The following is a 20,947-nucleotide window of genomic DNA, read 5'->3' as shown; positions in this document are numbered from 1 at the left end:
TCCCTGCTGGTGGTTCACACGGTGAAGGCATAAAGGAACATTTCGTACATATGCAAGTATTCTTCCCTCAGAAGGGTCTACAATGGGATCCTGGCAAAGCGGAGGAAGCCTGAGCGCCGATCAAAGGCAGAGAGAGAGGAGGGAGCACAGTTTGCTCTTCAACACGATGAGCTTGAAGACATGCACCGGCTGGGCCGTGGCCAGGGACAGCCGCCGAGTAAATGCATTTTCTTTTTAATCAAGGTGAGAGCGTCTGTAGTTAGCAGGAATCGCTCTCTGTAGTATAGTTAGATTATAACTGGCGGACCTCTGCAATGGAGCTGCTGACCCATTTTAATGAAATGATTTTGCAATTAGATTCGATGGACTAATGTGTTCTTTCCAGCACTTTTCCCCCTGCTGTTTTTGTTATTGCCCTGGTTTGTAATAACGAGGGGGTCGGAGTGTGATATTTCATATGAGTGGGAGCCAGAAATGTTAATAACGGCGTATGTACATAACTGAAAGAGTTCGTTCCCCACTCAGAGCCAGCCTGAAATGCCACCTCCATCACTTCATATTTCATTACCGAAACTACCCAGGGTTTCTTCGAGCCATTTGTTATGCCTAATGCTCATAACTACCCAAAAGTATTTTTAACTTTTCCGGAGCTTTAAAAGTCAATTTCAATCTCAACGCGTATTTGTCACTGCCAGAAATACTTAGTAGGAGAGAAGTAACTGAAATAGGCCGCCGCTTGCTTCCTCTCTTTGGGGCGAGTTCAGGCGGGAAGGATCTCGGGGGATTTGAAGAAGGGCCATAAAACAAAACCGCGGCTGAAGTGGGTCCCGGGAGAACTGACGTCACAAGGCATTTCGCCTGCCCCTGCCCTGCTCCCTCCTCCCCTTTTGCAGGCGGCTCAGAACAACGACACTTGCGACATGATCACAGAGAAGCTTTAATAGATCAGGGGGTGGAAATCCACAGCAACGTGATTTTATTACGAATCCCTGCCCTATGGCCACTTCCCAGGAGAGAACGTATGTACCATTTGCATGGTCATGGGTTTGGGGCAAGTAGGGAGCCAGGGCTCCCATTCTTTGGATGGACTTTGCAGAGGCCAGCAGTGGGCTCAGGATGACTGCTGCCATTAGCCATCTGCATTTTCCATCATTCTTTGGGCAACCAGTTTGTTGAGTGGAAGTCACAGATTCGCTGTTATCTGATGACCGTGGACCCGTTAACGCACGTGTCCAGAGCTTTCCCCTTTTACCTCCAATATCCCTAAGCTGGGCAAGATGAAAGAAAGAAGGAAAGGAGCAGAAAGAGGAACTAGGGGGAGTAGGAGGTCTGTCGGGGTTCCTCAGCTTGAAAAGAGAGTTATGCGGACGAGCAAATGGTCTCAAGTAATGAATGGAGTCAAGAGAACATTGCCGGGCACATAGTTACCCACTCGTGAGGACCAGACGCCAGTGGCTGGAAAACACCAACTGTTTTGCCAGGGGTTTGGTGATCAGTTGGGCAGACAGCTGTCCTGGTAAGCTCTTTCCATCAGAGTCTATTATGAATACAGCTATCTGCCTGAGAGCAGAGAGAAATGCCCACGGCCTGTGGCTGGGCAGTACCTGGTCACAAGTCGGCTGCTGTGGGACCAAGGAGGCGCCGATGGAAGGGCGCCATTGTGGACCCGCTCCCAAAGTCCTGGCCCCCCTCATGGTGCTGGCAGCACCGAGGAACTCAGAATGCCCCCTCTGTTCAGAGGGAAAGGGAATTTCTCCAGTCTTGAGGATTTGCTCTGTACCAAATGGATCTTGGTAGATTCATTTAAACAGTGCTGCTGGCTCTCTCTCTTATTCAAGTTATTTTCTATTACCAGAAGCAAGGTTGAAAGGGAGCGTTAAAAAAAATTTCAACTCTCTACCAATTCACGTCAAGGTCTTTTTGATTTTATAATTCAAGGCAATGGGATTATCCACAGCAGGAAAAGCTGAGTATTATAGCCATAAAGAGCAGCCATGCTGACCCTGGGCAAGTTAGTTAACCTCTCTGAGCCTCAAATACGTGAAATGGGACTTATAGGGTCATTGTGAAAATTAAACAAGATGATCTAAAACAGTTCTGTGCCTGGCCTACAGGAAGCACTCAATATACGGTAAAAAAAGTGAGAGAGGGAAATAGGACTGTCCATCACCCAGAAATGGTTGGGCCCCTGGATCTGAGGGGTAGCCTGAAAGAGGAGACAATGAGAGCCATACATCACCATGGGAATCCAGAGCCCACCTCCTGGGTTTGGTTCCCACCACGGCTCTCTCTTATGGGATAGGACATAGACTCCATGGCAAGAACCAACAACACAATCTTTGGTTACACTTGGTCTAGGATTTATCAAGAAACAAGCAGAATGGGAGGTGCCAGGGGCTCTCTCTTTATTGTCCGAGACAGCCTGTTTCTGCACGGCCCCTACGTGGCCTGCACTGAACAAGTACCACGTGAGGAGCCCAGCCCGTTGACCTCCAAGTTAACTGTGCTTGGAAAGTCAAGGGAACAGACTGGACTTCAGGCTGCACGGGGACCAGAGCCAAAGTACTCCTGAGGGGTGAGGGTCAGGTTCAGAAGGAGCCTCAGGTTAAATCCAGAGTCTCAGACTCGTGCCTGGTTCACCCATTCTCACCTTCACATTCATTCCCAGTGCTTCCAATAAAGAGGCAGTAGGGGGCGGGTCACAAGTAGAGTGACCTTTGCGTTAGCTACCACTTGGGAAAACGGCCCTGGGCTGGGACTCTTCCATGAAACAATGGGGCATGTGCCTTAGGCACACCCGTTCCCTTCGAATGGAAGATACAATAGTGGTTTCTTAGCTCGAACCTAGCTACTTTCCCCTTGGCTGGCATCCAGACTAGATTTGGGGGATGGCAAATCCATTGGGGGTAGGAGATGTGGATACAGATCTTAGCTTGTCCCCAGTGTGCTTCTCCATACCCATATCAGCCCGTATCTGCTACCTGGAGGTGGAGAAGCTCTGTGAATCCTTCAAGACTCCCACCACCCCTGGCCCTTTGTGAGGCTAGACTGGGAGAGGTGGGTCTGGCAGGTGGTGGGCTGCGGTGCTCCAGAGCAGAGAAGAGGTGTCCAGCGGTGGTGGTGGCGGCGGTGGCGGGCCATGCTGCAGGAGAGCGCGGTGCTTTCCGCGGTGCTTGACAGAACCATGTTCCGTTTCCATCGTGCCACCACATGGTTAGATCAAGCACAAAGGAAAGCCCCACGGCGACCGGTCAGAGTCAAGGTCAGGAAGCAGCGTCAGAGAGAGGACAGGAGCGCTCAGAGGAAGCAGCGTGGAGCAGCGGAAGCCGGAGCAGGCCCCCACTGAGTGTGATTAGTACCAGGAGCGGGGTTCCACGGGAACACTTCCAAAGACAGGAGCCCCGCCCGCCTTGTTCCCCGTCCCAGAGGAGACACAGAAGAAGGGAGAAGACAAGCAGGAGACTACTGGACACCCCTACTCAGGAGTATCAGGGCAAAAGGGATCCTTCTCAAGAGAATTAAAGAAGTCAGGTGTCAGTGGTCATATCACAGGCCTGAACTGAGCCTCTAAACTCAATTCATCACACCATTTGATCTGACAAGACATCAAATTCAGCAGAAGCATCTGCTGCACGCTCGGCAAGCTAGCGCCCATCCCCACAGCAGAGTGGTTCCCTAACGGTCTATTCCCCAAGCCCCTCAAAGAGAAAGCCACAGTTCCCAGTGGCTTAGCAAAGCTGCAACGCTCTTCTTTAGGAAAAAGTCCCTTTGATGTTCCACATCTAAGGAGTCTCTTCAGTAGCTTTCAGTTTCCCCCAAACCCTATGGCCGACAGCTGATCCGCCCAGATTGCTTGAGGTATGGTAGAGGAAGGGTGTGGTACTGGGAGAAAATACATGTTCCTGGTCAGAGAGAAAGATGGGGAATCCAGTGGGGCCCTGGGTTTGGGACTGAGAAAACTATAATCATAAAGATCTGAGAATAAGGACTTTCACAGAGGTGACCAGTGGCCCTCATGAGGAGGGGGCTCTTTCAGACAAAGAGAAGGAAGGAAAGAGGGAAGACACCTGATTCTAGGGTCCTTCTTGATTTCCTGAATTCCTCCATGGCTGTGAATCATGGTAGTGGGTTGTGGGGACCAACAACCAACTGTTGTGGATGCCAGTGGCCCAGGTGAGGGTGCCCAGTCTTTCTATCATTATCTGCAATAGATCAGGGGCAGTTTTGATGGACTTCCTCTCAAACCATTGGGAGATGTGTGCACCCTGAAGAGGCAGAGCCAGGGCCAGGTGACTGATCCCTTCCCTGCCCTGCCCTCTAACAGGTGGGATGGGGTCACTGTTCCTCCACAAAGTTTTTCTGGGACAAGATGGTGGCAGCATCTTGACAGTGCACAGGTTGTCTGCAAAGGTTGACCAGTTAGTCAAGGTCATTCCACAGCTCTGGATCTGGCCCCTCCTCTCTCTAAGCCCTCTCATCTGACCAACTAGAGCTGGCCACTGCAATCTAGACTCAACTCCACTTTGCCCCCAGACATGCAGGGCTCTGTAAACACTCTGGTTTTGGGATTTCACATTCAGGTACCCAGGGCTTCAGTAGCAGGGAAAATCCATCCCTGTCACATCCCTGCCCCCAGGCCTTAAAATGCATTCTCCTTCTCTTCGGTTTCTCTCAACAAAATGAAATAGAGGAACCAGGGAGAAAGCTGTCAAGAATCTTCACAGTATGTCAGAAATCCTAAAAATAGTACTCTATAAACTTAGACCAGCTTTTCTGCTGCGTGGGCCTCAATGTCTTCCTCTCTGGCATGGACTGGGTGACCTCTGTGGGCTCTAAAATTCTGTAATTCCCTGAGAGGTGTCTTGCTGTCTGCCATCTTTGGACACATTGTCACCACCCTCCCTACTCTCCAGCATGAGAGTTTCTTCTTCTTGCTGCCTGGACCGCCACACACAAAGTGGGTAGGGTTGATGGTAGAGAGAAAGCATCTTCCAGCTGCCAAGTGCTCTCCTGGGGATGGGCGTGGGGTCCCAGGCAGCCAGGCAGTGCCTTTTCAGGAGGACTTAATCTGATGGTCAGATCACTCCAGCCGGCAGCATCCACCTCTAACCCGATCTTGCTGCCCAGGGCGGCGGATGCGCCGACAGAGGCAGACACAGGGCAGCTGGGAAACCAGACGACCCGCCTAAGGAGGGGCTTGATGCGTGGCAGGAGCAGCCCTCAAATTGGCTCCTAATTACATCAGCTGTCTTTGCAATGGGGGTGCTTTTAGGGGAAAGTAAACGCAGAGTTATTATCTGTCAAATCCAGTTCATGTCACCTGCCCTACTTCCCTTCTTCTGGAGCTTCCTGGAAACACAGAGCTTTAGACCTACGGCTTCTGCATCTCCCAAGGCCAAGGCAGGTCCGGGCCCCCGTGTCTCTCAAAGTCAAGGCCTTTGGAGCTCACCAGCAGCTCCGTCTACCTCTCTTCTCTGCAGCTACATAAAATAAAAGCGTATAGAATGCTGTATGGCAGGCTCATCACAGCTGTAACTTTCACTGTCTTTATGGGAATAATCTTTCTGCTTAGTATTGATTTTAGAAAAAGATATTTTATCCAGAGTCAATCTAAGGAGCTGCTCCTTCTCCCCGTTTGGTTCTTTTTTTTTTTTTATTTCCAAGCACCCCTGTCCCACATAGGAAAAGAAGCCAGGACCCCTCCAATGCACAGGTAGACAGACAGTGGCAAAGCTAGAGTTAGAACTAAGCTCTGCTGTTTCCTAGGTCTATTTGCAATTTTCTCTTTCTCCTACTTAGTTCTTTCTGTACCCCCACCTCCTGCCCTACCACCCCAATCCCAGCCTGCAGGCATTCTTAGGCAATTGTCCAGGTTGTGTCCCTGGGAGACACCAGTCCTCAGACCCTGGGCGGACTCCATCCCTGCCCTGCCCCCCAGGGCTGGGGCATCCATCTGGAGTGCGAGATCTTGCTGGGACCCCCGTGAGACCCAGGGGTGGGGGTTGACAGATGGCACCCTGCCCTCCTCTATCTCTTACCGCCCCTCTTCTTGGGCACAACTGTTTGCGAGAGCTAATTAACTCAGGCCTGGCCAGACACAGGTAGAAGCAGAGGGGATGGGGGGAATAAGAGGCGTAGGCCATGAGGAAAGATTGCCTGGAAAGGATGGTTGTCCCTCAGGTGACAGCTCTGGGCTGGGGGAGGTCTTCCTTCCAGACATGCTGCCAGCCCCAAGAAGGAACTTAAGGAAAGAGTTCGGGGGTGGGGGTGGCGGGTGGGGGCAGGGCCATGAGACTGAGAAAGGAAGTCACTGAAGCAGCTGGACCTCCTTCCCAAATGCTCCTTCTAGCCTACATGCTGCACAGTGTTGAGGAGGGAGCCAGGCCTGCGTCCGGTCCTGCCTCCACCGTTTGCTAGCTGTGACCTTGGGGTGCCCTTCACCTCTGAGCCCTCAGCTCCCTCTGCTGCAGAATGCAGATTTCTCCTGCTGATCTCACGGGACTACTGGAAGAACCAAATCACACTAGGAGCACTCAGCACCCTGCTCATCACAGGCGAGAAACTACTCTTGAAACTGACATCATTATTCTGGGGAAGACAAATTGGGACCAACGTCTCATACTGTCACAAAGTCCCCGTGGTACCTCCAAGCCCTCTCAAGGTATTTGCTTCTGTAGAAAAAAACAGCTAAAATTTATCATTCTGGAGACACGGACTAAAGAATCTGACTTGGAGGACAAGAACAACTTGCAAGAAGGAGAAGTCTGCCTGCTGGTCTTCTCCCAGAGACCAGTGCCCACGCTGGCGCTCTCCCCGGGAAAACTCACTTACGTCAGACACTCTCAGGCACGGGGAGAAGAGCGGTTCTTGCTGAAACCCAGATTGTGAGAGTTGGCTCCAACCCGTCTCAGTACATCATACTATCAATCTCTCACCGTTGGGAGCACAATGCAGCTGGGTGATTTTTTCCAGTATCAAACTATACAAATGATAGTCCTTTCTAACTGCCTGTTCACCTAGCTATTGGGTCAAGGAGAGCTGCTTCTCTTTTAAGATGAGCTGAGAATTCTCCTGCCATTCAGCCCCGGTCAGTGTCCTTCCTGAGTGCAGTGGGGAGGAAGGTTTCTAGAGAGAGCTTGGGAACTAGAGAGTAAGGTTTTGCTTTCTTCTCGAGCACAACTCTTTGCTGTTCTCTCCATAATCAGAACGCACCATAGCTGGTGAGAATGTCTGTGAAACCTATAACACACTATAGTGTAAGGGCCGCACCCAAGGCAGTCTTAGAGCAGATGAGAGGCCCCTAAGATTAGATGCTGCCTGCAGCCTGGCCTGGGATATATTTATTTCTCCATCTGCCACTTGGGGAGCATGCTTGAGAAACAAACAAACAAGCAAAAATCGTAGCATCTAAAGGGCACGTGTGTACAGGCCCCCTGGAGACATGCGGCCGCCTGGTTCTGTCTCTCCTGAAACCGCGCATTCTCCCCACCCTCCCTCCATGCTTTTATTGTGTGTGTGTGTTTTATTTTAAATCCATAAGATAATTGGTTTTCTGCAGGGCTAACTGAATTTCCCCAATTTAATTTGCAAAGATGCTCCCCAGGAGCCATTACAGCGCTCGCTGTCCTCCAGATTGGATTATTGGCCTCTCCGGGGCTGCTGTACTCTGAGTCGGAAAGTGGGGCCCAGCCCCCTAACCTGATTACCTGAGCAGCGGAACTTCTTGCTCTTGATCTGGCTGAGGCGCTTGTTGGCCAGCCGGCGCGGGCTGCTGCAGCGGGCCCCGCTGGTCTCGATGGGGTTGTCCTGGAGGTAGTCGGCCAGCCACCTCAAGTGGCAGTCGCACACAAATGGGTTTTGGGCTAAGTGGCTGCGAGAGGGATGGGAGTTCATCAGGAGCGACCCGAGGTGCTGCGCTCCTCCACCACCCCTGCCTGGTGCTGGGTCCTGGCATCCCAGAGCCAGGCTCCCTCCCTCTTCACCCCAGGAGGCCTTGGAGGACATGGAGCCTTTTAGACAGGACCCAGAGAGGGGGCCTGAGGCCTGCTGTCTGCAAAAGACAGTCACAGGTGCAGCTGGCATCCAGTCTGGGGACTTAGTCTTGCCGATCTCCCCACATGGGGCAGGACCCACCACTGCTGCCTCGACTCTCACCCATGCCAGTTCTGATGGGCAAAGCAAGTTGCAGGCCAGGGCTGACGCTGAGAGCAGCCTTTATTTTATTTCTCCCAGCTCAGTAACACCAGACACACAAAGCAGCTGGCATGGCGATGGGCACATGGGAGTATTCCATACAGAGTAGTGGGTATTGTCGTCATTATCCTCCTCATCACGAGCGCAGCACCGTGGGTCTCGCTTCCCCAGGCTCAGTGAGAACACTCTCCCAAGTGCCATACACAGTGCTCAGCGCATGGTCGGCATTCGGTGTGCGGCAGCTGTTCTTACTCTTTATTGGCTCCTGTCTCTGGCTACAGGGGCAGTAAGTGCCAGATGACTCAGAGGGTCTCCAGAAGCCTCCACTTCATGGTCAGGCCTGGCGCTGCAGCTAGGGTCTAAGCTTGGGGCTGGAGCCCCCAAACACAGCTGAGATCTGTGCTCAGGTGTCATCTGCGTCCACCACTCTATGAACACCTGCAGTGCTTGGGAGTGAGGAACTGTTCCCTAAAGAGGGAGATGCGATATTCTCAGAGCACCCGGATGAGAGGTTTGGTTTTCAGGGTGGCGGGGGTGTTGGTGGGCAAGAATGAGTTATCAGCAGAGCTGGAGCCTGCTCAGCATACAGTGGCCATAATGGTAAAGAGAGCAGGTGAATAGCAACTCTGCCTGGATTCAAATCCTGCTTCTTACTAGCTGTGCAACCTTGACTAAGTTACTTAACCTTTCTGTGCCTTGGTTTCCTCACACAGAAATTCAGGATCGTAACAGCACCTTACACACAGGGTTGCTGTGAGGCTTAAAGGTTTGAACACAGGGAAAGTACTCAGTGCGGTGTTGAGCTCTTTGTCAGTACTCAGTACAGGTAAGCTAGTACTAGAGTTACGATTCCATTCTCACTGCAGGCTCTAAAGATCTTCCTGGATGTGCTCACTTTGCCTTCATTTTGGGTGTTCTCTGTGACTGGGTGTTTGGGGTCACCTGCTGCCTGGGCACGTGCTGGCAGTGGAGGCGGCATACTCACAGTGTCTGGATGGCCTGCAGAGGGGCAAAAAGCCCTTTGCTGATGGTCTGCAGCTTGTTGTCGTACAGGGAGAGCAGGTTGAGGTTCTGCAGGTCCTGGAAGGTGTTCACCCGCAGGCAGTTGATCTTGTTGGCATTGAGGAGGCTGCAAGCAGAAGAGAGGCCGGTGACCCACAAACCCTGGTCATCACCTGTGGGGCAAGGGCTGCGCCTGCAGGGGCTGGGCTCAGGGCCCCCCAGCTCTGCTACAGCCTTGGGCTCCTGCTACTTGCATTCTCGTGGCCACTGAAACTCATCCGGGCACTTGCATGCCATCACCACAGATGCTGTGCTGCACACTGCCAACCCCTGGAGCCATCCTCGCACCCATGCCTGTGCAGGAAGACCAGAAGTGGTACCCCATGTGCTTCACTGTCTGCTTTAGAATGCAGAGCTTCCAGGAATCAGAAAACAAAAATCATCTGGCACAAATGTTTTAAAGCTTTAGTTGATTGACTAAGGGCAATTTTGATTCAGAAAATTCCTTAGAGTTGTTTTGGGTCACTGATCCCATTGAAAATCTGATGAAAGCCATATGTCATCCTCCCAGAAAAAATACATCCATGGGTAGGCATGCGTGCAGGTACATATACATTCTTCTCCTTTTCTCTCCTTCTCGCACATGCACACATGTTCAACCCCCACCCCCACAGATGGGGTCCCATGTGATCTGACCTCTGCACCTTTCCCCTCTCATCCATCCCACCCCCAATTCACTACCCTCTGGTCCCTCAGGTACACCATGTGTGTTTGGGCCCAGGTCCTTTGAACACACTCTTCCTCCCTTTCATAAGGTGGTTCTTTCTCCTCCTTTGCATCTCAGCTCAAACGCTACCTCCTCAGAGAGGCCTGCCCTGACCACCTCATGTACAGGACCTCCAACCCCCCGTTATCGTCTCTCAGAGCCCTGTTTATTTCTTTGCAGCACTTCCCTCCATGTGTGACTATAGGGTATTGGTTTTCTTGTTTATCATTTGCCTCCCATCCAAGACAGTAAGTTCTATGATGGCACTAACGACATCCATTTCCACATTCCTCCCTTTATTCTCAGGGCTTGGCACAGGCATTTGTGCCAGAAATACACCCAACTCCACATGCAACTCCAGGGGGTCACCTTCCTCTAAGGTGGCACTGATCCCCCGGGTCAGCCTTCCCGTCCACCAGGGACCCCTTCTGCTGTGGTTTGAGCTCTTCAGACCCTCTCCCTATCGAAAAGAAAAGTGTCAAAAGAAGCTGCCTTTTCGGTGAAATTCTGATCCAGCACAGATGATGCCATGAGGGTTATAGGAGAGTTCCCCAGAATGGGGCTGGCAAGTCAAGCGAAACTGGGTCCTAAGAATTTTCTCTATGACACTAGACTGACTAGCTGTGCCCTCGAAACCAGTGCAAAATCATTTCTCACTCCTTCCTGAATGAAAGTGGGAGAGGGGGGAACTAAACCAACCAGCAAAAATGTTGAATTTTAAAAATTTCTTCTTTCAAAGCTGGCTCAGAGCTTCCCTTGTGCGGAATGACCCATGAGACTCGTAGTGGGCTGGCTCCCTCCGGAGGCTCTTGATGCCAGCCAGGGGGACTTTAGTTGCGAACGGGGCTGCCCAGGGGAGCTAAACCATCCGTGCGCCTCTCCCTTGCTCCCGGCGTGCCGCCTGCGCATCCGTGTACAGACAGGCGGCTGTGGCCGTGACAGTGGAAGAGCTGCCTGTGTAATCTGGCTAATAATGGGCAGGGTCCCAGGGGTCCACACGGATGTCCTCTCGCCTCGCAATGGAAAAAAGCTCACGTTGCTAGAATACGTTTCATGTTTTCCAAAGTGCTTTCCCAATATCCTATTATTCTCACAGTAACCTGGGCAGACGGGCACCAGCCTCACAAGTTATAGGTGAGGAAACTGAGGCCAAGAGTTGGGTGGGCTTGCTCAAGGTCACAAGTGTTTCCAGGGAGCATGCTGGAAGTAGATAGGATAATTCAGGTCTCTAGAGGGTTTGGTGTCTTCTCTGTGAAGGTTTTACCTACCCCGCTTGTCTGTCGAGCCCCTCTGCAGCATTTTCCTGAGAATTTCCTGGGCTTTATGTACTACATTTTAGCCAAGGTCACTCCATTTTGGGGGCATTCCAAGAAGGAGGCCATGGAGCAGAGAAACAAGGAGAAAAGTGAGAGCATCCAACAGGGCCATGCACCTCAGGGTCAGGAATGGACCCTTCACACACACATTGTTTTGGTCTGTTTGTTTAGAAGGAAAAACAAAGTATGTGGCAAATGCTTTGCTCCAAACAGACATTCAGGGTCCTCTGAGGGCATCATCTGGCTAGGAAAGATTGCACTATGCAGTAAACAGACTGGGTCAAAGGTGCCAACTTCATGCCTGAGGATAGAATCCTCCTTGCAACATACTGCAACATCTCACATGCAAATCTGTTCATTCAGCCTTCCTACTGTTTTAAAAATTGGGAAGTTTCACACACACACCAGATTTCTATTTCCTCTTGAAAAAAAATTCAGAAGCTCTAGCAACACTGGGTCCATTTGGAGGCAGCTATGGAGTGGCTGCCCCCTCTGGATAGAACATATGCTCTCTGTTCACCACAGTCCTCACTACTCCCTATTGTATGCCCTTCACTAGTTCATTCTGCCTACCTTGCCTGAGTGAGCGTTTAGATTTGAGACCCTAGTGCAGATTCACAAGCTCAATTGCAGTGCTTGGTACTGGGGAGTGCTAGACACTGGATAAGGACGATGGCCCTGGGGAGAGGGGAGGGGCAATTTGGACCTGCCTTGAAAAGGTATCCAAACTGCAAGCTGCTCTGATAACCCTCCTCACCCATCAGAACTATCGAGGCTTCTTTTTCTGATCCAGATGCTATCTTATTCTCTATTGCACCTAGATCTCTCAGCATGGGATGTTATCGCAATGATAGAAGGCATCAAAACAACCCAGGCTGGCAGAATTCCTAGACAAAGACAGCACAAGAAGCAGAGTGTATGAAGCAGTGCAAAAGGCAACAGAAAAGGGCAGAGTCCCCCCGTCACTTATTTTCTCCCAGGAGGCTTGGCTCCCTAAGGCAAGACGTGTTGGGCAGGGAGAGATAAAATTAAGCTGCTTATCCAGATTTAGATGTTGGGGACAGCCTCACTGATCCCTAGCCCCAGCAAGATCTCACAGCCTGTCCTTCTGTCCTCTCTCCTTTGGGAGGATGGTTGGCAGCCACCCAGCCCCGTCTGGCTTCCATGAAAAGATCTCCAAGCTATCTGGTTCACGGACAAGAGCTGGAGGGGAATTAAACAAACACCCTTTGGTGGAGCAAATTGAGAGGAAACAAGGATTTGAAACGGGATTCAGCAGTTCTATTATAAGTCCTGAACACAGGTCTTCTCTCTCTTTCTCCATCAAGGCTGCTTGATCTGTCCTGGTTCACCCGCCTTTGAGGAGTCGCGGTGTCACTGCTGTGTGAAACGATAATAATAATGGAGTGGCATCTCCAGAGCCCACAGCTCTATGTGCAGCCCTCTGCCAAGTGTTGTCCAAAGCACTTTCCATGCAGTCTTTACTTTCACCCTCAGAGCAGCACAATCATTGTCCTCATTTTGCCGATGAGGAAACTGAGGGTCAGAGTGGTGACGGATTTGACCTAGGTCACCCAGTGGTAAGTGAAACTCCAGCCTGTCTGACTCCAAAGTTCATCTCTTATCCATCATGCAAAATCCATATTCTTGTATCTATGCCTGATGGACAGTGTCCCCTGTCTCTGGGCTATTTTTGCTAGCTTTGGAATGCACCTGGGCACGCTTTAGGTGGACGGAGGTCTGATTGGGTCTGGAAGACTGCTTGCCTTTTGGTTGTGTAGAGGCATCCGGAGTCCTGCTGATTCTTAGGAAGGACCTGGCACCAAGCTGGCAGAGATGGGATGCTCCCCAAACTGCCATTGGCACAAAGTGGCGGGTTCTTCACTGAATGCCTTGCACAGGTGCAAAGCAGGGTTTCAACCTTGAGGATCACTGACTAAATGCTGATTTGGGAGCTGGTATGCCTGGCTCTGCACTCCCCTCACCCTGAATTCTCACTCCACTCTGGGAAGACCAGGGACAGTGGTGAAGCAGATAGTATTCTCCAGCTTGCCGCATTCAAGAGGCTGCCTGACTCTCAAACTTTAAACTTGATGCCCCAACTAGATCTCAGCTTGATCTGCTGTTGGATCCAGTGAGTCAGGGGGCTGGGGACTTATTGAATATTTCCCCAGAAGCAGATCCAACCATCTTTTGGGGTCACCTGCTCCAAGACTCACTTCCCAAAGGAACTTCAGAGGTCATAGAAACAAAAAGAGTGAAGGCTCTGAGATGACCAGGCTAGGTGAACAGCTGGGGCCACACGACCTAACAGGTAATAAGGATTACACATGGCCAGGCACTCGCCAAGCACCTTATACATATTAACTCTGAATCTCCCCACTGCCCTGTGAGGTAAGTGTTATCTCCATCGGACAGAGGACACCTCTGGGGCTCGGAAAGCTTAAGTCCCTTTGACCAAAGTTGGACAGCTAGCAAGTGGTAGCTTGAGATTTGGATCCATGCTATCTTAGTTCCAAGACTGTGCCCCCACCCATTCTGTCACCCCGATGCCCACCAAGGGACTGTAGGAATCACCTACTGTTTATGGGAGGGGGCTGAAGCACGTGCTTTGTAGACACTCTCATTAACGAAGTGAGGATTCTACAGTAAAACAGAACAAAGAGAGCCGTGCTCCCGTCAGAGGAAATTAAGGAGAGTGGCACATCCGAGAGCAGGAGTACCAGTACATCACCTTCGAAATGTATTTCCAATTGTTAGCTCCACGAGGCCCTCTGCCACCCCCTCTTCTCAGAGCATTTTCGGCTTCCACATATGTTCCATGTCAAGAGGTATTAGCACTCAGCTCGTTGATTAACCAACATAACGATGCTGCTGAGCGATAATCTTTTCCAGGAGCCGTCGCCTTCAGGAAAAGCAAGGCAGGAAACAGAAGCCGTGGAGAGCCACAGAGCTGGAGCTTGAAGGGGGAGTGAAATACCCTGAATCTGGGCTAAGGAGGGCTCTTGTGACTTGAGTCCTCCTGCTAGGGGACCGGGCCTGCCTGCCAGAAAAGTCCCAGGTGCTGTCAACACTCATAGCAGCTTGCAGTTCCATTCATTCAGAGTCCAGATAACACGGGGAGATGGGCCCCAGGAGGGGAATGAGGTCCACCCTGATCTGTGAAAAGGACCCCCACACCCGGTCTCTCTACAGAGGGCAATGGAGGAGAAGATCTCTGAGGCCCCACTTTCAGTTACTGCCCTTGCCCACATCTCCTGCTCAGTGAAGATTCTCTGAGGGCTCACATGCCTGGGCTGCAAGGCTTGGAAAACACAAACATCTGGAGTCAGGTTTAATGATAAATTGCATTGAAATCACCTTGGCAACCCCAGCGGTTCACATGTTGATTCCGTGGCCTCGAGCTATCATTCTGAGCGGTATTTATATTTTCCACACCTGCCCAGGGGTCTGCGGAAGACAGCGTTTACGTTACTCCTCCTACTTATGTGGTGTTTGTCTGGAAATGTCAAAAGCATATTGCAAACTCCGGAGTACGAGCTCTGCTCAGGAAACTGGTGCCAAGAAAGAGTGTAGCGGCTGCTTCCTGGAGAGTAAAGGAAGCCCTTCCAGCAAAGACCAGGGGATAGAAAGATGGGTGCAGGCTCCTGCCAGGGGCTGCTTCACGGAGCCTCCTTTCCCCAAAGCGAGGCTGGGTGGTCAGTCTCTCTTTCATACGCACTCAGATGCAGACACATAGGGGAGGAAAGAAGGTACCAACAACCATAGAGCACCGCCCTTTCTCTGGCTCTACCAGGAGGAGAATGATTCTTAAAGAATGGGTTATAAAGGCTCTTTGTTATTTAAAAAAAAAGAAAAGTTCTGTGTGTCCCTGGAAGTATTTACCACTATTACACATTGGCATAAACTATGAGTGAGGATACCAATTAGGGGAGCTCTTCTAGAGCCCTCAGTCAGCTGTGGGATATGCAGTCAAACTGCCTTCATTCATGTGTCTTCCTCTTTTCTATTTCTCTAGTATTAACCCTGTGCCATCCTGAATTTCTTTACCTACTAATTGTAATAAGGACCACTCTCTTGCCTCAGAACAAGCATGCGCTCATCCCTCCCCTATGAAATATGGGGAATTTATTTTGACCTTCAGCAACCTACTGAGGCTGGACATGGGGAGGAAGCCGGTGCCACGAGGTCAAGGAACTCTGACCCTGCCCGGAATCTTCTCTGTGCTTGTGAATGGGGGGTACTCTGGGCCGCGTCATGCTAAACACTCTCAAGAGGAAATGGGAGGAGCCCTCCAAGTCCAAACGAGGGGCAAAGATGACTCCTCCCTTCTCTCCCGATGATGACCGCACTGCTAGCAGGGGCTGTGGGTTGTCATGGTGATTCAAACTGCAAATGCAGCAATGCCATGGGGTGGCATGTCTGAAAAACAAGACCCCCTTTGACTCCAAAGACACAGGAGGGCCCTAGGAACAGGGTGCAGGCAACTGCGCTTTCCTATGGCGACCAGGGGAGGCTGAGAGTCTGAGAGACCAGACAGGGGAGCCGTCACCTGCTATCAGGAGATCAAGTGGCCTCACCCAGTGTGACTTGGCTTGCCCCTTCCCTCTCCCAACAGCTAGTAGGGTGGTCACTTGCCTACCTGATTGTTACCTGGTTACGAGTCAGTCCTTTAAGAGGGGTAAACCATTTACTCAATGACCAAGGCATGGAATAATTCCAGAATTTACGTCTCCTCAAGAACTTTCCTTAGGAAGCACCAGGTACATGAGAGGGAAGAGCTCCCCCCTCAAGAATGCACCTCAAAGTAAGTCTGCCTCTTCTTCTGGGGAGAATTTTCATCCTTTCACCTCAACCTGTCACAGGGCTCAGGGCGAACGTCAGTGATAACAACAAACCAGAGGAAGTTCGACGGGAGACAGCAGCCTGTGACTTAGACTGAAGCATGACAAGAGGAGCTGATTAACAGTCAGTCCAGCAGCACCCCCTCCTCGGCCTGAGCCAGTGAGGAATTCTGGTTCCACGTGTCATAAAACCAGCTCTGCACAGCTGCCTGTGACTGGGGCTGAAGCAGAAGCCTCTGGCACGGACTCCAGAATCAGATGGCCTGGGTTCCAATGCTCCATCACTTACACGCTGAGAGACAATGGCCAAGTTACTTAACCCTTCAGTTCTTCAGTTTCTCCATCTGTAAAATGGGCCTTTCGACAATACCTTCCTCTTAGCGTTGTTGCAAAGATGAGATGAGATGATGCATATGAAATTGCTTAGCACAGGTTCTGGAACGTATTAAGTATTTGATAAATGTGAGCTGCTATTATTAGCAGCAGTAGTAATACTTGTGAAACAGCTGGTGAGGGAAAGTGAGCCATAGGGAGTGAGGTTTTGCTCACTGCCCTGTAATTGGCAAACTCCAAGATCCTCAAATGGTCTTGTCTGCCTTCCAAGAAAATCGAACAACAGGTGCCCAGGTTGTCTTAACTTATTCCAGCCCCAAGACAGCCTGGTTTGGTTTAAGACCTCCTGGAGCAGGCTTAACATCGACCGCGGCCCACATTTACATGAAAGCTTCCACCTCAAATGACTGCCTGCCCGCCTTGAGTGACTTTCCTACGCATGCGGTGCAATCAATGAGCACTGAGTGAATGCTCTTTATTCTCTGGGGGAGCTATAACAGTGCAGCTAGCAGCTGCCCATCAGAGGAGGAAGTGACAGCTCTGGAGACCCACTGACCGCTTTCCTTGCTTTGGGGAGGACTGACCTCTGAGCTACAAGGTGAAGGATCTGGGGCACTCCAGCTGGCTGCGTAGGCAGGGTCACTATCTCCACAGACATCCCAGGAGCCCAGGGGCCTGGGTGGCAGGGGAAAGGAGAGGAACAAGAACATTCACCCTAAGTTTCCGGTGAGATGGATGGAGCCTGGGAGAAGAGGACAGGTCACTGCTCTGGTAATCCAGCTGCTCCTGTCCCTGGCGTTGGGAGCACGTGCCCAGTGGCATGTCCTGTCCTAACTTGGATTCTGAGATCCCTCCGTGTGAGATATTTCAGTTCTCAGCAGTTTAGGAAGGAATTTCTTGTCCCTTCTTCTTGTCCAAATGGGTACCTGACTAGCTCCCCAGCAGCCTGTTTTAAGCTGACAGATTACCTGGCGTTCCCCAGATCCTATACGTATAAAGGCTGTTACTAATAACCAAGGCCTATGTGTCGATACAATGAATGTCTGCAGGAACTGGACCGGTCTAGGATTAAGTACAGGGAGACATACTAGTTATTTTCAAACATTTGAAGACTACGAGAGTAGCCTTTCCTGAGTTTCCCAGAAGCCATTCTGAGGCTGAGTATAACAAAAAGCTTCCTACTCTCCTAACTACGCAGTGATGACTTATCACAGGAGCCATCAGCAAACGAGCGACAGAAGACTTGTCAGAGGGCGCAGGGGAGGCGTTTCTGCACCAGCCGGGTGGAAGGTTGTGCTCGGAGCCCTCAAGTTTCTTTGAACTCTAAGCTTTTGGAACTTAAACTAAAGGAGGTGACTCCTGCGAGGCTGACACCCAGGGGACAGGCTATCAGGGTTAGGGGGTCATTCCCAGGACTGCTGAGGCTCATCCACATGGACCCATTTGCTGCAGACTCTGAGAAACTGCAGCCTGAGACATTGTACCATTAGTGCTCGCCATCCGCCCAAAAGAACATGTCAAGAAAATGATCCTGGAGGGCTGGGTACATACCAGGCTGGGCGAGCTTGGTAGGATGGCTGAAAAGTTTGGAGTAACAGAGAATGGGGGTCGGGCAGGACAACCAACTACAACGTACCCACTTTATTACTGACAGCAGCACAACAAGCCCCAGAAAGGAAATATCCAAGATCACTTCGTGTGGCAGAGGTGGCTTTGCTGTGCACCAATGATTTGAGAGACAGAGAGAGAAGAAAAAAACACAAATCTCTCGCAAAAAGCCTTCAAGCCAAAGGAGAGGAAATTACCCAGACTATCAGGGTATTCTAATCAAAGCCTTCTTATCAGAGTGTCTCCAGTCTAACAAGGAGAAATCCAATCTACAGTGGGCCGAATGCTAAATTAGATGTAATCAGGACCTGCTTTCCAACTGCTCAACAGCAGGTCAAAGCCCAATGACGGCTCCAGTTGCTGGTTCTTTCTGGAAAGTGAGCCTGTCTGAGTTGTGTCAACTCTTGCTCTTCACTCCCAGCTACTCAATTCCATCTGCTCAAAATGGTGATCGTAAACTAGAGTTGCCTTCCTGGCCCATGAGAAATTTGGCTAGTTCTATTCACTCATGACTGCTGTCAGCTTGGAACTGAGATATATTTCCTTTTAGAAAAACATGCACTTATCGAATCTGCTACAAGCCCTGCACTCTGCTAGGCACATTGATGCACACCATGTTTCTCCTTAATGCATGCAAGGGCATTTTCCTTTCCTTGCCAAACGCACAGATTGTAGAAGGATATTTGCTGCAGCCCACTGGAACACAACACTCCCAAATCTATCTCAAGGCCGATGTTAGTGTTACTCTTCTTTCAAGGGATTAATAGCTACAGTTAACCAGCCTTATGGTGGCAGTTATAACTTACAGTTTCTTTGCTACAAGCAAAGAACACCATCTGTGAAACACCAAGCTCCCTGCAGAGCCCTGGCGGGTCATTCTAACAAATAGCTTCAAAGGCCCACTGGGTCCTGGGACCTTTGAACATGAATACTCCCACAGAGGGAGACAGACACGGAGACAGAGGTGGGGGAGATGCAGAGAAAAAGATACAGAATTTTCTTTCTCTTGCTTTCTGCTTCATTGAATCAAGCCTGACCACTGCTGTGAGGGATGCACTGCCTGGAAAGGAGCTGGGCATCTCATCAGGACATGGTTCACATTATCGTACCATCCTAGGAGAATCTGTCTAGGGCTGAGTCTTAAAGGACACGGGAAGGGTAGGGAGTAAACACATGAGAAAGGGAAGGCTGAAGAAAAGTTTCACTTCCTCTGTCTTGAAGAGTCTTTGGGTGTTGCCATGTGAGATGTGCTACCTATCTTCATCTCTCCTTCCTTGCTCCTGGCCTCCCTCCCATCTGGAGACCCAGCCTAACTACGTGGTCTGCAAATTCATATTGTAGCTTCACTTGGCTGGGAAGCAGGGAGGCCCCAGGCCGTTTCTCATTGCCTGGGACTTAGAGGCAATTTTAAAAAGACACACACACACACCCCCGTACTCATGCACACCTCTACAGACACAGATCTTGTGCTATTTAGAGGGCTGGGAGCCCTCCGAGCCATAGGTTCACGTAAACTCTACTCCAGTTTCCATACCTGTTTTGCTGTATAACTGAGGGCAAGTCATTTACCTCTCTGAGACCTTGTATTCTCCATTGCTACGGGATACTCAAGGTCAATTCGTAATATCAACAGGAATTGTGATGGTCACCGAGCAGACATGGACATATATATGCACACACATACACTTCCACACCCACAGTACATGCGTGTAGATGCTATGGCTGCCTGATCTCGAACCAGAGATAATTCTCCCCGATCATAAAATCTTAACAAATAAGATGAGCTAAATTCCTTTCCTTGCCTCTCCACGTCAGAGTTCAATTATCTTCTTCAAACATTTAGGCTCAAATGACCAGAATAAAATAAATGCAAATATATAATCCCAGAGCTTAAAATTTGGGGCAACAAATCTTCCTTTAAATTAAATAAACACTCCCACCCACCAGCCATATCTTACCTAGATAGAGTCACATCAGTGACTGATTATGCTCTTCTCTAATTCTTTCAGCCCCACCCCCACCCTTCTTCAAGGTCACCTGTCTATCAGCAGCTCTGTTTCACCTTTAGTATTGGAACAAGGTGTGCGAATGTTCTAGTTCCTAAATTCCAAGCACATCCCTGCAAGATGCTTCCCCTTGCAGGATTCAGCTCTGGCTTAATTTCTGGCCCCTAAACCTATGGTTAGTGACTCATGCCTGGGCCAGCTCCCGAGCTATACCATTTTGGTTTGTTCATATTGACCTTGGCCTCCCTCTGCCAACTCCCTGGCTCTCCTTCCACCAATAAGAGGCGATGGAGGTGAGGGGTAGACCGCTCAGAATTTTTTTTTCCTTTTGTCATGCATAAAATCAAAAGAAGAGCTCTACAAGATCATGGCTCAAAGTTTGCGGGAAAGAGCCTGCAAATAGTCCCAGAGACACAAACAGTGACAAAGTTCCTACTCACAGCAGCTGTAGGGACACCAGCCCGTCAAACAGTCCCTTGGCAATCTCAGTGATCTTGTTCCCATAGAGCACCCTGGAAAAGAGTGGAGAAGACAGCAGTCACCGCGGATGAGAGGCCACTGGAACTCACGTAGGAAGCCATCATGTTGGCCGACTCTGGGGGGCATCTCAGAGCATCTCCTTCCCCAGCCTGCCTCATCCCTTCTCCTCACCAGTGAGACAGCAGGCGAGTGCCATTAGGGGCTGGAGGGGCAGGCTGTCTGGGAGGTGAGGAGAAATGGGCTCTATCCTGTTTCACTCCTGGGCAACCCAGCTCGATAAATAAACCACAATAGGAAGCAGCAGTCCCTTTGTGGTGTCTCCCTGAGCTGCTAATATGACTCACACCCCGGAAATAAATAATACGTGTGGGAAGCTGGCTGGACCTGTGTCTTCTTGTC

The 20,947-nt window shown here is 50.5% G+C and overlaps 1 protein-coding gene across 1 annotated transcript in view; it reads right to left on the bottom strand.

Moving 5' to 3' along the window:
- Positions 1–20,947, bottom strand: part of SLIT3 (slit guidance ligand 3) — a 588,267-nt gene that overhangs the window by 90,079 nt on the left and 477,241 nt on the right. Inside the window, exons 12-14 of the mRNA XM_070517106.1 lie at positions 20,509–20,580; positions 9,179–9,322; positions 7,707–7,870 (exon numbers count right to left, since the gene is read on the bottom strand). Coding sequence (XP_070373207.1) covers positions 7,707–7,870; positions 9,179–9,322; positions 20,509–20,580 — 380 coding nt within the window. The remainder of the gene's footprint in view (positions 1–7,706; positions 7,871–9,178; positions 9,323–20,508; positions 20,581–20,947) is intronic.

This window comes from Equus asinus, chromosome 9 (genome assembly GCF_041296235.1).
Source record: "Equus asinus isolate D_3611 breed Donkey chromosome 9, EquAss-T2T_v2, whole genome shotgun sequence".
NCBI classification, from domain to species: Eukaryota; Metazoa; Chordata; class Mammalia; order Perissodactyla; family Equidae; genus Equus; species Equus asinus.
The sequence above is the reverse complement of the archived record's forward strand: the minus strand, read 5'-3'. Positions and strand labels throughout refer to the sequence as shown.